General features: G+C 44.7%; 2 protein-coding genes across 2 annotated transcripts; both read left to right on the forward strand.

Moving 5' to 3' along the window:
* The first annotated feature begins 1,046 nt into the window (after positions 1-1,046).
* Positions 1,047-17,967, forward strand: pef1 (penta-EF-hand domain containing 1). Its single transcript, XM_046361350.1, is given in 7 exon segments — positions 1,047-1,184; positions 1,311-1,444; positions 3,891-3,939; positions 3,942-4,277; positions 6,044-6,199; positions 16,504-16,647; positions 16,875-17,967. Coding segments are annotated over 6 exon segments (939 nt in total). The 5' UTR covers positions 1,047-1,184; positions 1,311-1,423; the 3' UTR covers positions 17,108-17,967.
* Positions 17,968-19,677: 1,710 nt separating this feature from the next.
* On the forward strand, positions 19,678-22,248 carry smim12 (small integral membrane protein 12). The gene is made up of 2 exons (XM_046360722.1): positions 19,678-19,797; positions 21,446-22,248. The coding sequence occupies exon 2, from the start codon at positions 21,577-21,579 to the stop codon at positions 21,853-21,855; it is 279 nt and encodes a 92-aa protein (XP_046216678.1). The 5' UTR covers positions 19,678-19,797; positions 21,446-21,576; the 3' UTR covers positions 21,856-22,248.
* Positions 22,249-22,501: the final 253 nt, after the last annotated feature.

Below are 22,501 nucleotides of genomic sequence, written 5' to 3' on the forward strand. Positions count from 1 at the left end.
TTGGCATGACATCATATCAGTCAGATGCTCATTGGTAGGCAACAGGGAGCACCTCCCTATCCACATCAATGGGACAGCAGTGGAGAAGGTGGAAAGCTTTTAAGTTCCTCTGCATACACATCACTGACAAACTGAAATGGTCCACCCACACAGACAGTGTGGTGAAGAAGGTGCAACTCTTCAACCTCAGGATGCTGAAGAAATTTTGCTTGTCACCTAAAACAATCACAAACCTTTACAGATGCACAATTGAGAGCATCCTGTCAGGCTGTATCACCGCCTGGTACGGCAACTGCACCACCCACAACCACAGGGCTCACCTGTGGTTGGTGCGGTTTGCACAACACATTACCGGGGGCAAACTACCTGCCCCCCAGGACACCGACAGCACCCGATGTCACAGGAAGGCCAAAAAGATCATCAAGGACAACAACCACCCGAGCCACGGCCTGTTCACCCCGCTATCATCCAGAAGGCGAGGTCAGTACAGGTGCATCAAAGCTGGTTCCAAGAGACTGAAAAACAGCTTCTATCTCAAGGACATCAGACTGTTATTTTTTAAATATTTTTTATTATTTTACCTTAAAGGTAAGTCAGTTAGGTTGGGGATTTGATCAAGCAACCTTCTGGTTACTAGTCAAACACTCTAACCACTAGGCTATCTGCCTTACTAGCATAGTGAGGCTGCTGCCTACATACAGACTCATTGGCCACTTTAATAAATGGAACACTAGTCACTTTAATAATGCCATTTTAATCATGTTTACATACATATCTTGTATTACTCATCTCATATGTACGTATATACTGTATTCTATGCTATCTGTTGCATCTTACCTATGCTCATCCATATATTTATATATTCTTATTCCATTCCTCACTTAGATTTGTGTGTATTATGTATTTGTTGTGGAATTGTTAGATATTACTTGTTAGATATTGCTGCACTGTCAGAACTAGAAGCACAAGCATTTCGCTACACCAGCAATAACATCTGCGGTAATACGGATGCCTAGGCTTAATTCTGGCACATATCACCCCCCATAGACGACGCGTCAGTGTGCATGCGCCCGGCCTGCCACTGGAGTCACTCGAGCGCGACGGGACAAGGACATCCCGTCCGGCTAAACCGTCCCTCTGGGCCAATTGTGTGTCACCTCATCGGTCTCTTGATTTGATTCGATGTATGTATGTGTGTGTGTGTGTGTGATGACTACTGATTCATATGTTCATGTAGTTTCGGTGCATTCTCGACGTATGACTCATTAGTTCCACCGTGATCATTTGTTCCACTCTCTCGACCCAATCAGACGCGTTGGACGTGGGTGTGGTTTTGACTGACAAGCAAAATGCGCCAATCCACTTCGAGAAGGTGGTTGAACGAATTCTGTGCGGATACGTGGGTATCGAAGTTCTTTTCGAAATGAGTTTCCACTACGGCCAGGTAAATATACCTTATCCTGGTTTGATATTTATTATAAAACGTGTATAATAGCTGTTGAATGTTCCGCGTCGTGATATGTCCATCTATGCGTGTTGTGTATCGTCGTTTGAGGTGGTGAAATGAGTGGACCGCTCTATAACCTATTATTGACTGTTACAAAAACAAAGTTACTGCAGATAACCTTTTTTAGCAAGGCGGCTATAAACTAGTTACAATATAACCGGATTCTGTGTTCTAGCAGAGTGATTATATATCTTGGTACATTTATGTAGTAAGCATCATTTGCTCCCCTGAAACCATTTCCTTTTGTTACACGGTAACTATAAGTATGTGTAGCTGGCCCTTACCCCCTAGTCGCTATCTGCTTCTGCGCCTATTGACGACCGTATCATCTGACCGGGGCGTTTTGTTGCGGTACTTTCACATCAGTAAGACCTCCGGTTTTCAAAAGACAACTTTTTAAAGTACTACACACCTGTATTTATTTATTTTTTTATAGAGTTATTCTTCCCACACGGACATATATCCGTGTTAGAGTGAAAAAGGCGGAAGACCCGGCGCTTATCAGCCTCTCCTAGAACACCTGGGTGTAAAACGGAAGACAAATGTGTTGTCGCTTGAAAAAATGCTGTCTGCTGTAACCCTGTTAACCGGTTAAAACACGGTGCAGCTAATGTTTCTTTTCTAGTTGTGACATATATTGGATGTGACAGGAAAGTAGAGGGCTTATGTTTCTAGAACCGGACCACAATTGAGAATCGACTCGCGTTTAGATGGATTATTTGACCCTTTTTGGCTTCCAGAACCAATTTGCAATTAAACAGAACATGTAAGGTTCCTTGGACTAACGTGGACTAACGTAAACTCGTACATCGCCTTGGTCCGTACAATTGCCCTTATTTTTAGCGCCCCAAAAACGTAGTACGTACAGATCAACTGTAATATCAAGACCATTGTAAAGCACAATTTCTCCCGTTTCCAACAGAATCAATTACATGACCTAAACGCTGCCCATTTCTGCATGATTCAAGGCGGCAATGAGCCCTGCCGGGTCTTTTTTTTAAGCGGCTGGGGAAGGGAAACTGATGCGTGATAGTGAGAAGGAGAGATGTTGTGGGAAAATAACTTTTTTTCACTTGATCTGTCCAACTCATCACCTTATCGCCTCTAAAATGTAAATTAAAACACTATAAAGAGTTTATATAATGTGTCATTTACATACCTATTTGAAGGTTTGTGTCGAATTTTAATCTGGTTTTTAGGGCGGTGCTAAAGTGATCTTAGAAGTAAACAGCGGCTTAGAGAATGATGACGCAAAAAATGACTAGGTATCCCCCCCTTACCCCCGTCACTGTCCATTTCTTGTTTGGTGGAGAGAGATTGTAATTCGCGCTGTACGTTACGACGGAGGGTCAGTTTTTTTAAACCTTTCTCCAAAACTATAGAGCCATTACCATGTCGATCAACGCTTGAATAGAAACCTAGTTCGCACCCCAGACTTGGACGTCGCTACAGTCCCATCAGTTTTCTTTGTAGCCTCGTTTGAATGTTGCCGGTTGCGGACATTCGTACGGAATGGGGTGAGTTTATGTTATATGGAGTAACGTTCGACTCCTTCAGTCCAATATGTGGTATTGGGCTAAGTTTGCCCCTGCGGCTTCATGTGCTTGGCTGAAGCCTAGTGCTTGTTCTTTAGTGGCCAGATGTTGCTCAATTAATGACCGGTAGAGTCCATTGGCTGTGGTATTGGGCTAAGTTTGCCCCTGCGGCTTCATGTGCTTGGCTGAAGCCTAGTGCTTGTTCTTTAGTGGCCTGATGTTGCTCAATTAATGACCGGTAGAGTCCATTGGCTGTGGTATTGGGCTAAGTTTGCCCCTGCGGCTTCATGTGCTTGGCTGAAGCCTAGTGCTTGTTCTTTAGTGGCCTGATGTTGCTCAATTAATGACCGGTAGAGTCCATTGGCTGTGGTATTGGGCTAAGTTTGCCCCCTGCGGCTTCATGTGCTTGGCTGAAGCCTAGTGCTTGTTCTTTAGTGGCCTGATGTTGCTCAATTAATGACCGGTAGAGTCCATTGGCTGTGGTATTGGGCTAAGTTTGCCCCTGCGGCTTCATGTGCTTGGCTGAAGCCTAGTGCTTGTTCTTTAGTGGCCAGATGTTGCTCAATTAATGACCGGTAGAGTCCATTGGCTGTAAACCAGGCTAATTGTTTCAGTTGTATGTAGTAGGCTATATTGGGATAACGATCATTCGTATCCGGTTATTTGTGTTGTATAGTTTGACCTTAGGATATTTAGGCAACGTGGTGATATTTACATTTCGGCGACACAATAGGCTCCTCGCTGTCTTTACTAATAGAAAAGGGAATCAACAGTAACCTAGGCTACTATGTTTATGATTTGTGTTTTATCGTGTTAACCACTTGAACATCCTCCTCCCCTCTCGCCAGGGTTATCCAGGAGGACAAGCTGGAGGGGCTAACTTCCCCCGTCAACACCCACCCCTGGTGCTCCGTACGGGGGTAGTGCTCCACCTGGTGGCCCCTCCCCCCACGGATCTCCGTACGGGGGTAGTGCTCCACCAGGACAGTATGGAGGCTCTGGCCCATCGGGCTACGCCCCGTACGGGGGAGCGACCGCCCCTCCAGGGAGTCAAAATGCTGGAGGGGCTGCACCAGGAGGGCCCTACGGGGGCTATGGGGCCCCAGGACAGGGGAGGCAGGCTGGGGGAGCACCAGGGGCCCCATACGGAGGTGGACAGACCCCTGGAGGGCCCTATGTTGGGGGGTATGGAGGACAGCCACAGGGAGGGCCCTATGGACAGCAGTCTCCAGCAGGTCAGTTACTATGATAATAGTTTTCGCTGTGTGGTTTGGTGGATAGTAAAACTAAGAAAACATTTTGCATGTCCCCACCAGGAAAAGGGCTATTTTTAGGCTTGCTGGTCAGGCTTACGGGTCAGGCTTACAGGTCAGGCTTACGGGTCAGGCTTACGGGTCAGGCTTACGCTGGTCAGGCTTGCTGGTCAGGCTTGCTGGACAGGCTTGCTGGTCAGGCTTGCTGGTCAGGCTTGCTGGTCAGGCTTGCTGGTCAGGCTTGCTGGTCAGGTTTACAAGTATAGTAAAACAAACGTGTGACACGGCCTAGTTCAGACAGGGTCTCTGCCTCCATAGATTTACCTCTGTAGAGACTGACAGTCTGACCCGTAGAGGCTGACAGTCTGACCCGTAGAGGCTGACAGTCTGACCCGTAGAGGCTGACAGTCTGACCCGTAGAGGATGACAGGCTGACCCGTAGAGGCTGACAGGCTGACCCGTAGAGGCTGACAGGCTGACCCGTAGAGGCTGACAGGCTGACCCGTAGAGGCTGACAGGCTGACCCGTAGAGGCTGACAGGCCTGTCCCGTAGAGGCTGACAGGCCTGTCCCGTAGAGGCTGACAGGCCTGTCCCGTAGAGGCTGACAGGTCTGTCCCGTAGAGGCTGACAGGCCTGTCCCGTAGAGGCTGACAGGCCTGTCCCGTAGAGGCTGACAGGCCTGTCCCGTAGAGGCTGACAGGCCTGTCCCGTAGAGGCTGACAGGCCTGTCCCGTAGAGGCTGACAGGCCTGTCCCGTAGAGGCTGACAGGCCTGTCCCGTAGAGGCTGACAGGCCTGTCCCGTAGAGGCTGACAGGCCTGTCCCGTAGAGGCTGACAGGCCTGTCCCGTAGAGGCTGACAGGCCTGTCCCGTAGAGGCTGACAGGCCTGTCCCGTAGAGGCTGACAGGCCTGTCCCGTAGAGGCTGACAGGCCTGTCCCGTAGAGACTGACAGGCCTGACCCGTAGAGACTGACAGGATTTAATTTGTACCACTGAGCAAGACTTAGACTGGTAGAGTGATGACTGGGTTAATTGTGTGTGTGTGTGTGTGTGTGTGTGTGCAGTAGTGATATTGTCCCCCTGTGGTAGCTGAGTCACAGGGCTGATAAACAGACTTATTACCACTCCCTACAGGGACAGCATGCATCTCGGCTCAGCTTTAAATGACACTACCTCCCTCTCTCTCCTTCACTCACTCTACTTCCCCTTCTCTCTCCCTCTTTCACTCACTCTACTTCCCCTTCTCTCTCTCCCTCTTTCACTCACTCTACTTCCCCTTCTCTCTCCCTCTTTCACTCACTCTACTTCCCCTTCTCTCTCCCTCTTTCACTCACTCTACTTCCCCTTCTCTCTCCCTCTTTCACTCACTCTACTTCCCCTTCTCTCTCCCCCTTCTCTCTCTCTCTTTCACTCTTTCCCCCACTCTCTCTGTCCGTCTGTCTATCTGTGGTCCGGCTGGCCTTTCAACCTGTCAGTCTCCTTCCATCTACCAGGATTATGTTGCCATGGTTATCTTTCCTATCTACTACAACCTGCATGGAAGTGTGTTTATTAATCACTGTCTTCTTAACTGATCTCTCTCTGTCTCTGTCTCTCTCTGTTTCTGTGTCTGTCTGTGTCACTCTCTCCAGAGATGGCATGATGCATTTTCCAAGGCATGCACACAAACCTCAACCAAAGACGTTGTTATAATGGTTTAACCTGTAAGTCTCTTCTCGTATAACACTCATCCCTCTCTCTTCCCTAGGTAACATACCACCAGGGGTGAACCCAGAAGCATACCAGTGGTTCCAGACAGTGGACACCGATCATAGCGGCTCCATCACTTTAAAGGAACTGAAACAGGCTCTGGTCAACTCCAACTGGTCAGCCTTTAATGACGAGACCTGCCTTATGATGATCAGTGAGTTAAACGGGGAAGAGGGGGATTGGAAAGAGGGAGGTGTAGACATTTTATTAGCCGGTGATTGTCATGCAAATAACTGTCGTGTCTCATGGTAATTTTTATTTTATTTTTTACCTTTTATTTAACCTGGCAAGTCAGTTAAGAACATATTCTTATTTTCAATGACGGCCTGGGAACAGTGGGTTAACTGCCTGTTCAGGGGCAGAACAACAGATTTGTACCTTGTCAGCTCGGGGGTTTGAACTCGCAACCTTCCGGTTACTAGTCCAACGCTCTAACCACTAGGCTACGCTGCCACCCTCTAGAAGCTAGGGGGCACTATTTTTTATTTTTGGAAAAAATAACGTTCCCAAAGTAAACAGGCTATTTTTCAGGACCAGATGCTAGAATATGCATATAATTGACAGCTTAGGATAGAAAACACTCTTTCCAAAACTGTTACAATATTGTCTGTGAGTATAACAGAACTGATATTGCAGGCGAAAGCCTGAGAAAAATCGAATCAGAGGAAGTGACTCTTATTTTGAAAGCTCTGTGTTCCTATGCGTCCCTATTGACCATTGAAAGGGATATCAACCAGATTCCTTTTTCTGTGGCTTGCCTAAGGTGTCTACAGCCTTTAGACGTAGTTTCAGGCCTTTATTTTGAAGAATGAGCGTGAATGACCACGTTGTGAGTGGATAGGTGGGGGCTCTCAGAGTGATTCTTGAGCAAAAGAGAGAGAGGCAGCCATTGTTCCTCCCGGTCCTAGTGAAAAGCCAACTGTCCCGGTTGATATATTATCGAATAGATATTTGAAAAACACCTTCAGGATTGATTATAAAAAACGTTTGCCATGTTTCTGTCGGTATTATGGATATCATTTAGAATTTTTGTCTGCGTTGTTGTGACCGCTATTTCCGGTGGATTCCTGGGCATAACGCATCAACCTAACAGAGGTATTTGGATATAAAAAAATATCTTTATGGAACAAAAGGAACATTTGCTGTCTAACTGTGAGTCTCGTGATTGGAAAAATCCGAAGATCATAAAAGGTCAATTTGATTGCTTTTCTGATTTTCGTGACCAAGCTCCCTGATGCTAAATGGAAATAATGCTAGGCTATCGATAAACTTACACATACACTTGTATTGCTTTCGCTGTAAAGCATAATCTGCAAAATCTGAGACGACAGGGTGATTAGAAAAAAGGCTAAGCTGTGTTTCGCTATATTTCGCTTGTGATTTCATGAATATGAATATTTTCTAGTAATATTTTTTGACTGTTGTGCTATACTATTCAGCGGTTGCTTATGACAATTCTCCCGGAGCGGTAGTTCTAAGAATAAACATAAACACATTTAGCATCTCCTGGCTTCTTACAAGCCATTTATTTTAAAAGTCTAATAAATCCATGTAAAATAGCCTGCACCTTCACAATACATTTTATTTTATACTGGTCTAAAGAAGTATGATATGAAGGAAAATGTCTATTTCAGAAGTACAGAATAGCTCAACTCTTGAGTTGTCCTGATCTCACTATGCCATATGGCTGTGGGCTACACTAGTTCATTTAGCAGACATGATTTGCTTATAATTCCGTGACATTATTTTATAGTATGAAGAATACAATTGAACAAAAGCATAATAAAATAATAACTATTTTCTCTAAACGATTTGAGGTAGTGCTCACATGCGGCTATTCTGTGTTGAGTGGTAAACAAAGAAATAGGTCCTCCTATATGCTTAATGCTTACAGTTATTCATATAATTTGAGTTGTTCTACAAATGTTGGGCTATATGTTTTAGATTTTTAATACATTGTAAGGCTGCCTGATGAGACTCTAATGATGTTGTAAAGAAAGTCGCTTGAAAAGGCATGAGCTCTGCTTTGTTTTTTTTTTTTTGTGCGGGCTGTACACACTTCATCAGTCTCTCATTCACAATTTGACAAGCACTGGATAATGCTCTTGATAATGCTTAGAATTTCACGGCGGCGTCCCCTTTGTGGCCGTAATGCACCCTAACAAAAAAAAATCCATGCCCTTTTCGGCCCGGAGTGCTGCGTTGTGCCCTTCTCCTGTGCAATCTGAAGTGTCTCTCACTCGCATGGCTCTCCGTCACGTGTTCGGGTCTTTCTCAAAGGCTACAAGTGAAGACAGACACATCAGGCACGTAACTGTGCGCATCCCAATTTGAATAGATTTTTCTATTGTGTTATTGACTGTACGTTTGTTTATGTGTAACTCTGTGTTGTTGTTTGTGTCTCACTACTTTCTTCTCCAGGTCGAAGTTGTAAATGAGAACTTGTTCTCAACTGGCCTACCTGGTTTAAATAAAGGTGAAATTTAAATTAAAAATAATCTGAGGTGCATACTGAAGATATTGGAAGAAATGTCCACATTTTTCTTTTTGTCAGTCAACAAGATGAGTAGGCCTAACGAACAACAAAAGCACCAGCTTTTCAATCAATCGTCAATCTACTATCCCCCATAGTAGGGTTGGGCGGTATACCGTATTTATTATAAAGCTTGTATTGATACAGGGACCGGTTTGAGTTTTTTTTACTTCTATACCGTTATTTGAATGTTTGTTAAATGTGATATGCCATGTGTAATGTCCATTTTTATAGTTTACTTCGCTACTTGAGTCATCTCTCTCCGCTCTTTCTCTCCATGCCACTTTCCACACTGACCTAGCCACGCACCCTGTCTCTCAATGAGCTCAATTTGATGTTCCTCAACCACGAGACACTGGAGTTCAGTCTGCGCGGTCTGTGCAGCACATGCAGCAATGTTGATGACAACGATGCTGTTTTCACTTTGCTTCTTAATATAAATCCGCTAGCGTTCTATAATGACACTATTAGATTGTGCTTCTTACATCAGCTAACAGCTAGTGTGTGTTTTCTCACATCAGCTAACAGCTAGTGTGTGTTTTCTCACATCAGCTAACAGCTAGTGTGTGTTTTCTCACATCAGCTAACAGCTAGTGTGTGTTTTCTCACATCAGCTAACAGCTAGTGTGTGTTTTCTCACATCAGCTAACAGCTAGTGTGTGTTTTCTCACATCAGCTAACAGCTAGTGTGTGTTTTCTCACATCAGCTAACAGCTAGTGTGTGTTTTCTCACATCAGCTAACAGCTAGTGTGTGTTTTCTCACATCAGCTAACAGCTAGTGTGTGTTTTCTCACATCAGCTAACAGCTAGTGTGTGTTTTCTCACATCAGCTAACAGCTAGTGTGTGTTTTCTCACATCAGCTAACAGCTAGTGTGTGTTTTCTCACATCAGCTAACAGCTAGTGTGTGTTTTCTCACATCAGCTAACAGCTAGTGTGTGTTTTCTCACATCAGCTAACAGCTAGTGTGTGTTTTCTCACATCAGCTAACAGCTAGTGTGTGTTTTCTCACATCTCACATCAGCATAACAGCTAGTGTGTGTTTTCTCACATCAGCTAACAGCTAGTGTGTGTTTTTCATCACATCAGCTAACAGCTAACAGTGTGTGTTTTCTCACATCAGCTAACAGCTAGTGTGTGTTTTCTCACATCAGCTAACAGCTAGTGTGTGTTTTCTCACATCAGCTAACAGCTAGTGTGTGTTTTCTCACATCAGCTAACAGCTAGTGTGTGTTTTCTCACATCAGCTAACAGCTAGTGTGTGTTTTCTCACATCAGCTAACAGCTAGTGTGTGTTTTCTCACATCAGCTAACAGCTAGTGTGTGTTTTCTCACATCAGCTAACAGCTAGTGTGTGTTTTCTCACATCAGCTAACAGCTAGTGTGTGTTTTCTCACATCAGCTAACAGCTAGTGTGTGTTTTCTCACATCAGCTAACAGCTAGTGTGTGTTTTCTCACATCAGCTAACAGCTAGTGTGTGTTTTCTCACATCAGCTAACAGCTAGTGTGTGTTTTCTCACATCAGCTAACAGCTAGTGTGTGTTTTCTCACATCAGCTAACAGCTAGTGTGTGTTTTCTCACATCAGCTAACAGCTAGTGTGTGTTTTCTCACATCAGCTAACAGCTAGTGTGTGTTTTCTCATCATCAGCTAACAGCTAGTGTGTGTTTTCTCACATCAGCTAACAGCTAGTGTGTGTTTTCTCACATCAGCTAACAGCTAGTGTGTGTTTTCTCACATCAGCTAACAGCTAGTGTGTGTTTTCTCACATCAGCTAACAGCTAGTGTGTGTTTTCTCACATCAGCTAACAGCTAGTGTGTGTTTTCTCACATCAGCTAACAGCTAGTGTGTGTTTTCTCACATCAGCTAACAGCTAGTGTGTGTTTTCTCACATCAGCTAACAGGCAGTTAGCAAGTTTGATATTTATTATTATTTTTTTTTTCACCTTTATTTAACCAGGTAGGCTAGTTGAGAACACCTTTATTTAACCAGGTAGGCTAGTTGAGAACACCTTTATTTAACCAGGTAGGCTAGTTGAGAACACCTTTATTTAACCAGGTAGGCTAGTTGAGAACACCTTTATTTAACCAGGTAGGCTAGTTGAGAACACCTTTATTTAACCAGGTAGGCTAGTTGAGAACACCTTTATTTAACCAGGTAGGCTAGTTGAGAACAAGTTCTCATTTGCAACTGCGACCTGGCCAAGATAAATCATAGCAGTGTGAACAGACAACACAGAGTTACACATGGAGTAAACAATTAACAAGTCAATAACATAGTAGGAAAAAAAGGGGAGTCTATATACAATGTATGCAAAAGGCATGAGGAGGTAGGCGAATAATTAAAATTTTGCAGATTAACACTGGAGTGATAAATGATCAGATGGTCATGTACAGGTAGAGATATTGGTGTGCAAAAGAGCAGAAAAGTAAATAAATAAAAACAGTATAAAAACAGTATGGGAATGAGGTAGGTGAAAATGGGTGGGCTATTTACCAAAAGACTATGTACAGCTGCAGCGATCGGTTAGCTGCTCAGATAGCTGATGTTTGAAGTTGGTGAGGGAGATAAAAGTCTCCAACTTCAGCAATTTTTGCAATTCGTTACAGTCACAGGCAGCAGAGTACTGGAACGAAAGGCGGCCAAATGAGGTGTTGGCTTTAGGGATGATCAATGAGATACACCTGCTGGAGCGCGTGCTACGGATGGGTGTTGCCATCGTGACCAGTGAACTGAGATAAGGCGGAGCTTTACCTAGCATGGACTTGTAGATGACCTGGAGCCAGTGGGTCTGGCGACGAATATGTATCGAGGGCCAGCCGACTAGAGCATACAAGTCGCAGTGGTGGGTAGTGATAAAACGGACGGCACTGTGATAAACTGCATCCAGTTTGCTGAGTAGAGTGTTGGAAGCAATTTTGTAGATGACATCGCTGAAGTCGAGGATCGGTAGGATAGTCAGTTTTACTAGGGTAAGCTTGGCGGCGTGAGTGAAGGAGGCTTTGTGGCGGAATAGAAAGCCGACTCTTGATTTGATTTTCGATTGGAGATGTTTGATATGAGTCTGGAAGGAGAGTTTGCAGTCTAGCCAGACACCTAGGTACTTATAGATGTCCACATATTCAAGGTCGGAACCATCCAGGGTGGTGATGCTAGTCGGGCATGCGGGTGCAGGCAGCGATCGGTTGAAAAGCGTGCATTTGGTTTTACTATCGTTTAAGAGCAGTTGGAGGCCACGGAAGGAGTGTTGTATGGCATTGAAGCTCGTTTGGAGGTTCGATAGCAGTGTCCAGTGACGGGCCGAAAGTATATAGAATGGTGTCGTCTGCGTAGAGGTGGATCAGGGAATCGCCCGCAGCAAGAGCAACATCATTGATATATACAGAGAAAAGAGTCGGCCCGAGAATTGAATCCTGTGGCACCCCCATAGACTGCCAGAGGACCGGACAGCATGCCCTCCGATTTGACACACTGAACTCTGTCTGCAAAGTAATTGGTGAACCAGGCAAGGCAGTCATCCGAGGCTACTGAGTCTGCCGATAAGAATATGGTGATTGACAGAGTCGAAAGCCTTGGCAAGGTCGTTGAAGACGGCTGCACAGTACTGTCTTTTATCAATGGCGGTTATGATATCGTTTAGTACCTTGTGTGGCTGAGGTGCACCCTTGACCGGCTCGGAAACTAGATTGCACAGTGGAGAAGGTACGGTGGGATTCGAGATTGTCAGTGACCTGTTTGTTGACTTGGCTTTCGAAGACCTTAGATGGGCAGGGCAGGATGGATATAGGTCTGTAACAGTTTGGGTCCAGGGTGTCTCCCCCTTTGAAGAGGGGGATGACTGCGGCAGCTTTCCAATCCTTGGGGATCTCAGACGATATGAAAGAGAGGTTGAACAGGCTGGTAAAATAGGGGTTGCGACAATGGCGGCGGATAGTTTCAGAAATCGAGGGTCCAGATTGTCAAGCCCAGCTGATTTGTACGGGTCCAGGTTTTACAGCTCTTTCAGAACATCTGCTACCTGGATTTGGGTAAAGGAGAAGCTGGAGAGGCTTGGGCGAGGAGCTGCGGGGGGGGCGGAGCTGTTGGCCGAGGTTGGAGTAGCCAGGCGGAAGGCATGGCCAGCCGTTGAGAAATGCTTATTGAAGTTTTCGATAATCATGGATTTATCGGTGGTGACCGTGTTACCTAGCCTCAGTGCAGTGGGCAGCTGGGAGGAGGTGCTCTTGTTCTCCATGGACTTCACAGTGTCCCAGAACTTTTTGGAGTTGGAGCTACAGGATGCAAACTTCTGCCTGAAGAAGCTGGCCTTAGCTTTCCTGACAGACTGCGTGTATTGGTTCCTGACTTCCCTGAACAGTTGCATATCGCGGGGACTATTCGATGCTATTGCAGTCCGTCACAGGATGTTTTTGTGCTGGTCGAGGGCAGTCAGGTCTGGAGTGAACCAAGGGCTGTATCTGTTCTTAGTTCTGCATTTTTTGAACGGAGCATGCTTATCTAAAATGGTGAGGAAGTTACTTTTAAAGAATGACCAGGCATCCTCAACTGACGGGATGAGGTCAATGTCCTTCCTGGATACCCGGGCCAGGTTGATTAGAAAGGCCTGCTCACAGAAGTGTTTTAGGGAGCGTTTGACAGTGATGAGGGGTGGTCGTTTGACTGTGGCTCCGTAGCAGATACAGGCAATGCGGCAGTGATCGCTGAGATCCTGGTTGAAGACAGCGGAGGTGTATTTGGAGGGCCAGTTGGTCAGGATGACGTCTATGAGGGTGCCCTTGTTTACAGAGTTAGGGTTGTACCTGGTGGGTTCCTTGATGATTTGTGTGAGATTGAGGGCATCTAGCTTAGATTGTAGGACTGCCGGGGTGTTAAGCATATCCCAGTTTAGGTCACCTAACAGAACAAACTCTGAAGCTAGATGGGGGGCAATTCACAAATGGTGTCCAGGGCACAGCTGGGAGCTGAGGGGGATCGGTAGCAGGCGGCAACAGTGAGAGACTTATTTCTGGAGAGAGTCATTTTCAAAATTAGTAGTTCGAACTGTTTGGGTATGGACCTGGAAAGTGTGACATTACTTTGCAGGCATTCTCTGCAGTAGACTGCAACTCCTCCCCCTTTGGCAGTTTTATCTTGACGGAAGATGTTATAGTTGGGTATGGAAATCTCCGAATTTTTGGTGGCCTTCCTGAGCCAGGATTCAGACACGGCAAGGACATCAGGGTTAGCAGAGTGTGCTAAAGCAGTGAGTAAAACAAACTTAGGGAGGAGGCTTCTGATGTTGACATGCATGAAACCAAGGCTTTTTCGATCACAGAAGTCAACAAAGGAGGGTGCCTGGGGACATGCAGGGCCTGGGTTTATCTCCACATCACCCGCGGAACAGAGAAGGAGTAGTATGAGGGTGCGGCTAAAGGCTATCAAAACTGGTCGCCTAGAGCGTTGGGGAGAGAGAATAAGAGGAGCAGGTTTCCGGGCATGGTAGAATATATTCAGGGCATAATGTGCAGACGGGTATGGTGTGGTGCGGGTACAGCGGAGGTAAGCCCAGGCACTGGGTGATGATGAGAGGTTGTATCTCTGGACATGCTGGTTGTAATGGGTGAGGTCACCGCATGTGTGGGAGGTGGGACAAAGGAGGTATCAGGGGTATGAAGAGTGGAACTAGGGGCTCCATTGTGAACTAAAACAATGATAACTAACCTGAACAACAGTATACAAGGCATATTGACATTTGAGAGACATACAGCGAGGCATACAGTACTCACAGGTGTTGAATTGGGAAAGCTAGCTAAAACAGTAGGTGAGACAACAACAGCTAATCAGCTAGCACAACAACAGCAAGTAAAATGGCGTTGACTAGGCAATGGGACCGACAGATAAAACAAACAAGCAGAATGGAGTACCGTGATTATTGGACAGTCCAGCGTGCATCAGCTATGTAGCCAGGAGATCAGTGTCCAGGGGGCAGCGGTGGATGGGGCAGGGAAGCTGGACTGGCGAGTGTTATCCAGGTTTTAAAAAACTAAGTGACTAAATAGCTTGTAGCTAGTTGGAGGTTCTTGAGTGTGTTCTAAAAATTAAAATAATAGCGATTCCGTATCACATTGGGTGAGGCAGGTTTCCGGAAGGTATAAACAAATAAAAAATCGAAAAGAGATAGAAAGTAAATATGGGTCCAGTGAGTGTTTGGGACGCAGCGATTCAGACTGTTAGCAGGCCTGTGCTAACAAGCTAACAGTTCGTAGGCCGGGGGTAAACAAGCTAGCAGTTAGCGGACCGGAGCTAAACAAGCTAGCAGTTAGCAGGCCGAATTAGCAAGCAAGGAGATAGCAAGGGCTAGAGAATTAGCCTTTGGGGGACGTCGCGATGGGGTGAGTCTGTTTATTCCTCTTCATGCGGTGACATCGATAGACCGGTCATGGGCCCGGGTATTGTAGCCCAGGAGTATGCTACGGTGGTAGCACAGGTGCTCTGGCCGGGCTAGCTTCAAGCTAAGTGGGTGGAAACGCTAGCCAGGAGTAATCATCCGGGGTTGCGGTTTAGCTAGATAGCTAGTTGTGAAGATCCAGCTGAAAAATGTTCCGTTTGCGGTGGGAATCCGGGGATGAAAAATAAATAGGTCCGTTATGCTCTGGTTAGAGTCGCGTTGTTCGAACTGGCGAGAGCTTTCCGAGCTAAAGGTTAACTGATGACCGGTTAGCTGAAGACCGCTAGCATAGCTGGTGGTTAGCTGGCTAGCTTCAGTTGAGGGGTTCCGGTTCCGAAGTAAATATAAATACTTTAGGAAAAATAGCTACATTGGGTGAGGCGGGTTGCAGGAGAGTATTTGGAAGCTTAGGTTTAGCAAAATGTTTTTAAAGAGATATGCGAAGAAAAATATGTAAAAACGAAAAAGAAACTATATATACAAGGGACACGACACGACAGGACAACTTACTGCTACGTCATCTTGGACGACTAGCGTTCTGATAGGCTACTAATGACCAATCGGCAGCATCAGAGCTTTGGAGAAGCCTAGTTACCGTGACTATACGGTCACATGACATATTCACGGAGGTAGTGTATTGTGGTGTCCCAGTAGATATCATGTAGTGTCCATACCCTTCCGTCATAGACTTGTCGTATTGACTCCATACCCTTCTGTCATCGACTTGTCGTATTGACTCCATACCCTACTGTCATAGACTTGTCGTATTGACTCCATACCCTTCCACTTTAGACTTGTCGTATTGACTCCATACCCTTCTGTCATCGACTTGTCGTATTGACTCCATACCCTACTGTCATAGACTTGTCGTATTGACTCCATACCCTTCCACTTTAGACTTGTCGTATTGACTCCATACCCTTCTGTCATCGATTTGTCGTATTGACTCCATACTCTTCTGTCATCGACTTGTCGTATTGACTCCATACCCTTCCACTTTAGACTTGTCGTATTGACTCCATACCCTTCTGTCATCGATTTGTCGTATTGACTCCATACCCTTCTGCCATAGACTTGTCGTATTGACTCCATACCCTTCTGCCATAGACTTGTCGTATTGACTCCATACCCTTCTGCCATAGACTTGTCGTATTGACTCCATACCCTTCTGCCATAGACTTGTCATATTGACTCCATACCCTTCCGCCATAGACTTGTCGTATTGACTCCATACCCTTCCGCCATATACTTGTCGTATTGACTCCATACCCTTGTGTCATAGACTATTGACTCCTCACTGGGTTTTTACCATTCACTAAAGGACATCTGTACTTTTTCAAAGAACATAAATGTACCTGACAGTCTAGTATGAGAGAAGAGAAGAAGCATGGTCATTTTCTACGAGTCACCCGGTGTGGTTACCAATACAACCCTATTGTTGTCAGCTGTAGACCTGCTGTGAATTCATGTATTTTCCTCTTCTGTTTTATACCAGACATGTTTGACAAGACCAAGTCTGGCCGTATCGACCTGTTTGGATTCTCAGCCCTGTGGGTCTTCATGCAACAGTGGAGACAGCTGTTCCAACAGTACGACCGCGACCGCTCCGGCTGCATCAGTGGCACTGAGTTACACCAAGGTGAGGCGAGTGTGTGGATGGGGCCTGTGTTCAGTATGAGGTGAATCTTAACTCCTCCCACTTAAATATAATTTTCATTTTGACATCTCCAATGACGTCAATGAAAACTCTCTGTGGTGACAATGTAAGCAGAAGACATTTTGATTGATTGGAGAAAATGAAATAAAAACATTATGTTTTGTCTTACTCTATGGGTCTTTGTCCTCCGTCTCTCTCCCTCCCTCCAGCCTTGTCCCAGATGGGATATAACCTGAGTCCTCAGTTCACTGAGACGATAGCGGCTAAGTACGCTGTGAGTTCTGGGCGTCCTGGTTCCCTGCAGCTAGACTCTTTCATCCAGGTGTGTACACAGCTACAGAGCATGACGCAGGCCTTCAGGGAGAAAGACTCCGCCATGACGGGAAACATACGCATGAGCTACGAAGACTTCCTCGCCACCACCGTCAACAGGCTCATGTGAGAGGGACAAATGGTAATGTTCACCTCCCAGTGGTGGCTGGTGACACTTTACATGGGGTGGGAACAGGCTTTTATAGTATCATCTTTTTTGATTTACTCCATTCCAGTTGTTATTTTGAGCTGTCCTCCCTTCACCAGCCTCCGGTGCCAGCCACCAATAATAGGCAAATGAGCCAATGCCCTGAAATCAAGATGGAGGACAAATGAGTCAAACTGAGGATGAGGAAATGGAGACTAGGGGAGAGGGGGAGATACAATTAATCACTCTCTTCGTCTCTGTGTGTCACACACAAGGGTATGGAGTATAAGTATATATATATATATATATGCAAACCTGCTCACAAGCATCCTTAATATGTCATCTCCAGGACTTGATTTGCATGATGGAACTTGATGTGCCATTTTAACCTCATGTGTAGTGTCAATCTCATAGGGCCAGTTTCCTGAACCAAGATTAAGCCTCATCCTGGACTACAAAGCATTTTCAGTACAGATTCCCAATTGCCAATGCTTTTAAGTCCAGGGCGAACTCTTAATCTTGGTCTAGGAAACCAGCTCAAAGTATAGCTGGGTATCAGTTACATTGCATGTATGACACTCGGTACACTCGAATAATGTGCCAGAGCCAATTTTTATCATTTTGACAAAAAAAAAAAAAAAAAAGCTTTACTCCAATCCACTACCTTATCTGCTGGTAGCTGTGATGGTTATGACTGTTGATGATCACCGTTGCACATTGTCGCACAGTTATATTTAGTTCAGGACCAATCTGTCTTTTATTTTTATTAAATCAAATGTATTGTTTACTGCCATAACTTGAAATTGTATTCTATTAAAGTTTTCAAAACTTGAAAAAAAAAAGTCTTTTTTTTTTTATGAAATCCCTTTGTTTAAGGCACCATTTTAATTAAATCGCTTTCGTATTACTACTTTTTTCCTCTTTCCTCCTACGGCTTGGCCATAATGCTACGGCACTCACTATGCGCTTAACCTCTTGATGGTTGCTAGGCAGCGCCCATGAACCAGCCTCCTGCCAGTTCCAAACTTTGCAAGGACACTTTGCCCATTTTTTTTTGTTGTTGTTTGTTGCATAGCTAAATTGTCACATACACATGGTTAGCAGATGTTAATGCGAGTGTAGCGAAATGCTTGTGCTTCTAGTTCCGACAATGCAGTGATAACCAACAAGTAATCTAACTAACAATTCCAAAACTACTGTTTTATACACAGTGTAAGGGGATAAGAATATGTACATAAGGATATATGAATGAGTGATGGTACAGAGCAGCATAGGCAAGATACAGTCGATGGTATTGAGTGCAGTATATACATATGAGATGAGTATGTAAACAAAGTGGCATAGTTAAAGTGGCTAGTGATACATGTATTACATAAGGATGCAGTAGATGATATAGAGTACAGTATATACGTACACATATGAGATGAATAATGTAGTCTAGTTGGCTCATTAATTAACACGTTGCTATGTTGTGTAGTTTTAACAAGTGCATTATTTTGCTCTTCAGTCACTTAGTAGCCGAGGCTCCGGACGAAAACACTTGACTGGTCTGACAATCAATGTGATTTTGTTTTGACTGAATCTCTGTATAGGCCTTGTTTTTCTGTCCGGGCTGATACGTGGAGGTGATGGAAGCTAATCTATTCGTTTGCTCATCTAGCTCTGCTCAGAAACAGTTAGCATGCTATAATGTAGCCTAAATCAAGTGTCGGCATATTTTTGCTCCATCGCGTATATAGGCAACTTCAAACCACTGCTATAAGGTTATGAAATATGAAGCGGGACACATGCTTTTGAAAATAGGATCGCTATTCTTTTTTTTTAATGATTATGATGATGACGGTAAGACCCTATGCCTGCTCCCTAACAAAGTGGAGTGAGGATAGGAAAGAGATTAAACATGGATGACACAAATATGAGCGTTGGATGAGGCTCTGTTTTGAAACTACTTGTTTTGTTGTTGACATTGTTCCAGTGACAAGTTGTGAGGGTCAAAAATGTTTTTTTTTTCTTCAGTTTATATTCCATTTTATTTTTACTATAAAATACTTTTGTGTTGACTATTATTGGGTAGATGAGTCTTGTCTGTTTTTAATGAACAATTTCATTTCATTTGGATGTCACAGCCATGGCTGCACAGATCCATAACATTGGCCTTATTCAACTAAAAAATATGCTATTCTTTCCACAATGATTTTGTTAGTCATAATGTTTCTTAGGACCTGCCTAATTGAATTAACAATGAATGTATATTTTAATGGATTTATTCAAATAGAAGCCCACCCACATCTGCGCACCACTAATACCACTTGTCCCCGCCATGAGCATGGGAGATATGAATGATGTATGCAGTCGAGAAAATTGTTCAAATCGGCCTGTTTGTACGAGGGTCATATATAAATATTGCCCAATTGTTTTGTTGTTGAGGCTAAATACCGTAAAATCAGTATCATATTCACATTGCAGGCTTTCAGCAACAAAAAAATGACAGTTTTTCCAATGCTATTGTTTGTCACTATGACCGCGGAATGACGTCCTAGCTCAAAGGAACGCACAAGTGATAGCGATCTAGGGATTGGATATGAGGTTCCCGTGTAGAGCCAATCACATTCATTTGGAGGCGCGGTTAATCAAGCCATACGGAAGTTACTGCGCATTCCACGTTTTCGAAGGTGAGTCAATTCTATGTTGTTGAAGAATGTTTGTTTTAAAAAATAAAAATCATAACATGAACATGGTTATTTAATGTGCGCAGTAGTTACTGTTTTACCAGTAAATTATGTGTGAGCTTCAAAGGAAATAAGCTTAGTTTACAAGCTGTAGTTGACAGCTAACTTTAGCTTGCTAGGTCCATTGGTTGACTCCAGTACCTTTTGCATTCTGGATGACATGACGATTTTTACTGGCATGTTAAGTTCATCTATGTAACTAGTCGGCTCATATACAAATGAACTACCTATGTAATCAGAAGTTTTGTAACTAGCTACTGTTAACTAGCTATTGAGGCCTATTTGTGGTTGTGACTCAGTCAAGTCGTTAGCTAACTGGCGAGGCTGGATACCCGACCTTGAATTTCTATGTCGGGCATAAATTTACGTAAACGGTCCTGAGAGTAAACAAGGCAGAATGTTTAATATAATTCTATTTTAACTCACTTTAGCAGTTGTATCTATGTTTGGTCCTTTCACAGGTAGGAATGTGAGATGATGTATCCACAGGAAAGAATAATGACATTCTCTTTTCAAAGTGCCTTCAAATCACCTGAATGATGCACAGAACCACATAAACGCGTGAGAGGAAACTGTCCTGATCCAAACGCTCGTTTATTCCTGATGTTGAATTTGTATATTTAACCTTTTATTTAACTAGGCAAGTCAGTTAAAAGAACAAACTATTATGTGCAATGGCTTTACAACGGTGGGTTAACTGGTCTAGGAACAGTGGGGTTAACTGGTCTAGGAACAGTGGGGTTAACTGGTCTAGGAACAGTGGGGTTAACTGGTCTAGGAACAGTGGGGTTAACTGGTCTAGGAACAGTGGGGTTAACTGGTCTAGGAACAGTGGGGTTAACTGGTCTAGGAACAGTGGGGTTAACTGGTCTAGGAACAGTGGGGTTAACTGGTCTAGGAACAGTGGGGTTAACTGGTCTAGGAACAGTGGGTTAACTGGTCTAGGAACAGTGGGTTAACTGGTCTAGGAACAGTGGGTTAACTGGTCTAGGAACAGTGGGGTTAACTGGTCTAGGAACAGTGGGGTTAACTGGTCTAGGAACAGTGGGGTTAACTGGTCTAGGAACAGTGGGTTAACTGGTCTAGGAACAGTGGGTTAACTGGTCTAGGAACAGTGGGTTAACTGGTCTAGGAACAGTGGGTTAACTGGTCTAGGAACAGTGGGTTAACTGGTCTAGGAACAGTGGGTTAACTGGTCTAGGAACAGTGGGTTAACTGGTCTAGGAACAGTGGGTTAACTGGTCTAGGAACAGTGGGTTAACTGCTTGTTCAGGGGCAGAACGACAGATTTGTACCATGTCAGCTCGGGGGATTCGAGCTACTAGTTTGACTCTACTAGGCTACCTGCCCCCCCAAATCCAATGTAATGTAATAGATCTACAGTCTACTAACTAGCTAAGTAACTTTCATATATAGCTAGGCCCCAGTTTTATTGTGCAGTTTCATTTGATGTCAAGTCTTTTTTTTGTGTCTGTGCCATTCACAAAAAAGTAATTTAGTTTCAATAAAAGGTCAACAAAACAGTCTTTGTCTTGATATGTAAACTACTAACCCCCACCGTCTCTCTCTCTCTCTCTCTTTCACTCCCCAGCTGAGCTTACACTGCACCAGCACCCAAGCCCCAGTTAGCCCGTTCCAGCCCCAGTGAGCCCGTTCCAGCCCCAGTGAGCCCGTTCCAGCCCCAGTGAGCCCGTCCCAGCCCCAGTGTGAGCTCCAATCATTATGTGGCCAGTGTTATGGATGTCCATGCGTACCTACGCCCCCTACATAACCTTCCCGGTGGCCTTCGTGGTGGGGGCGGTGGGGTACCACCTGGAGTGGTTCATCAGGGGGGACACCACCCTTAAACCTGGGGAGGAGAAGAGCATCGTGGAGCTGAGGGAGGATAGGAAGCTGGAGGAAGGGGCAGGACGGGACAGCACCCAGGTCCTCAGTCTCAAAGAGAAGCTGGAGTTTACCCCCAGGGCAGCGTTGGACCGCAACCGACCCGAGAAGAGCTAACCGTGGGTTTAGGCTGACTGGTGTCCACCACTCCTAGTCCTGGAACAAGGGGTGAAGGGAGTGGAATGATGGATATAAACCCTGGTTTCCTGATGCTATGTAATGGCCAATAAGAGGTGTTGAAGCCACTGGTCGGCCATATTGGTACTCCCCAGAAGAAGCAGTTCACCATAGGAGTGAATGGAGTTCTGCAGAATTTCAATTACATTTTTCAAGGAGAAAATTAAATGTTTTAAAGTATGTTGTTGTAGTGGGGACAGAAACTTTAGAACTTACTTTAAAAGTTTTTTTTTGTTTGTTTTTTTGTTTAGTTCACATAATTTAAGAGTGGATTAAGGTGTAATGCATGTGACAAAAACAAAGGGGATCACAATAAAGGCATTTTTATAGCAACCAAAATATTTTCTACAATGGTGGAGAAACAGTGCACCCTGTCAGTCATCTAGTGTGTGTAAATCTATCATTGGCGTTGAAGGTGCTTACCAAAGGGGATCTGAGTCATCTTCTCCTCAACATACACACGCCAGCCAATCGGTGTCACTCGTATGCCCAAAGCACTGGCATCATACTGTACTTGGACATCATTGGCTTGGGCACCTGTGGTGGCACTGTTCTGTTTGACACTGGAGGATCATGGGAAATGGAG

Source organism: Oncorhynchus gorbuscha, linkage group LG09, assembly GCF_021184085.1.
Source record: "Oncorhynchus gorbuscha isolate QuinsamMale2020 ecotype Even-year linkage group LG09, OgorEven_v1.0, whole genome shotgun sequence".
NCBI classification, from domain to species: Eukaryota; Metazoa; Chordata; class Actinopteri; order Salmoniformes; family Salmonidae; genus Oncorhynchus; species Oncorhynchus gorbuscha.

Excerpts from the sequence above, each read along its gene's own strand:
- smim12 (XM_046360722.1), top strand. The coding sequence starts at position 21,577 with ATGTGGCCAGTGTTATGGATGTCCATGCGTACCTACGCCCCCTACATA.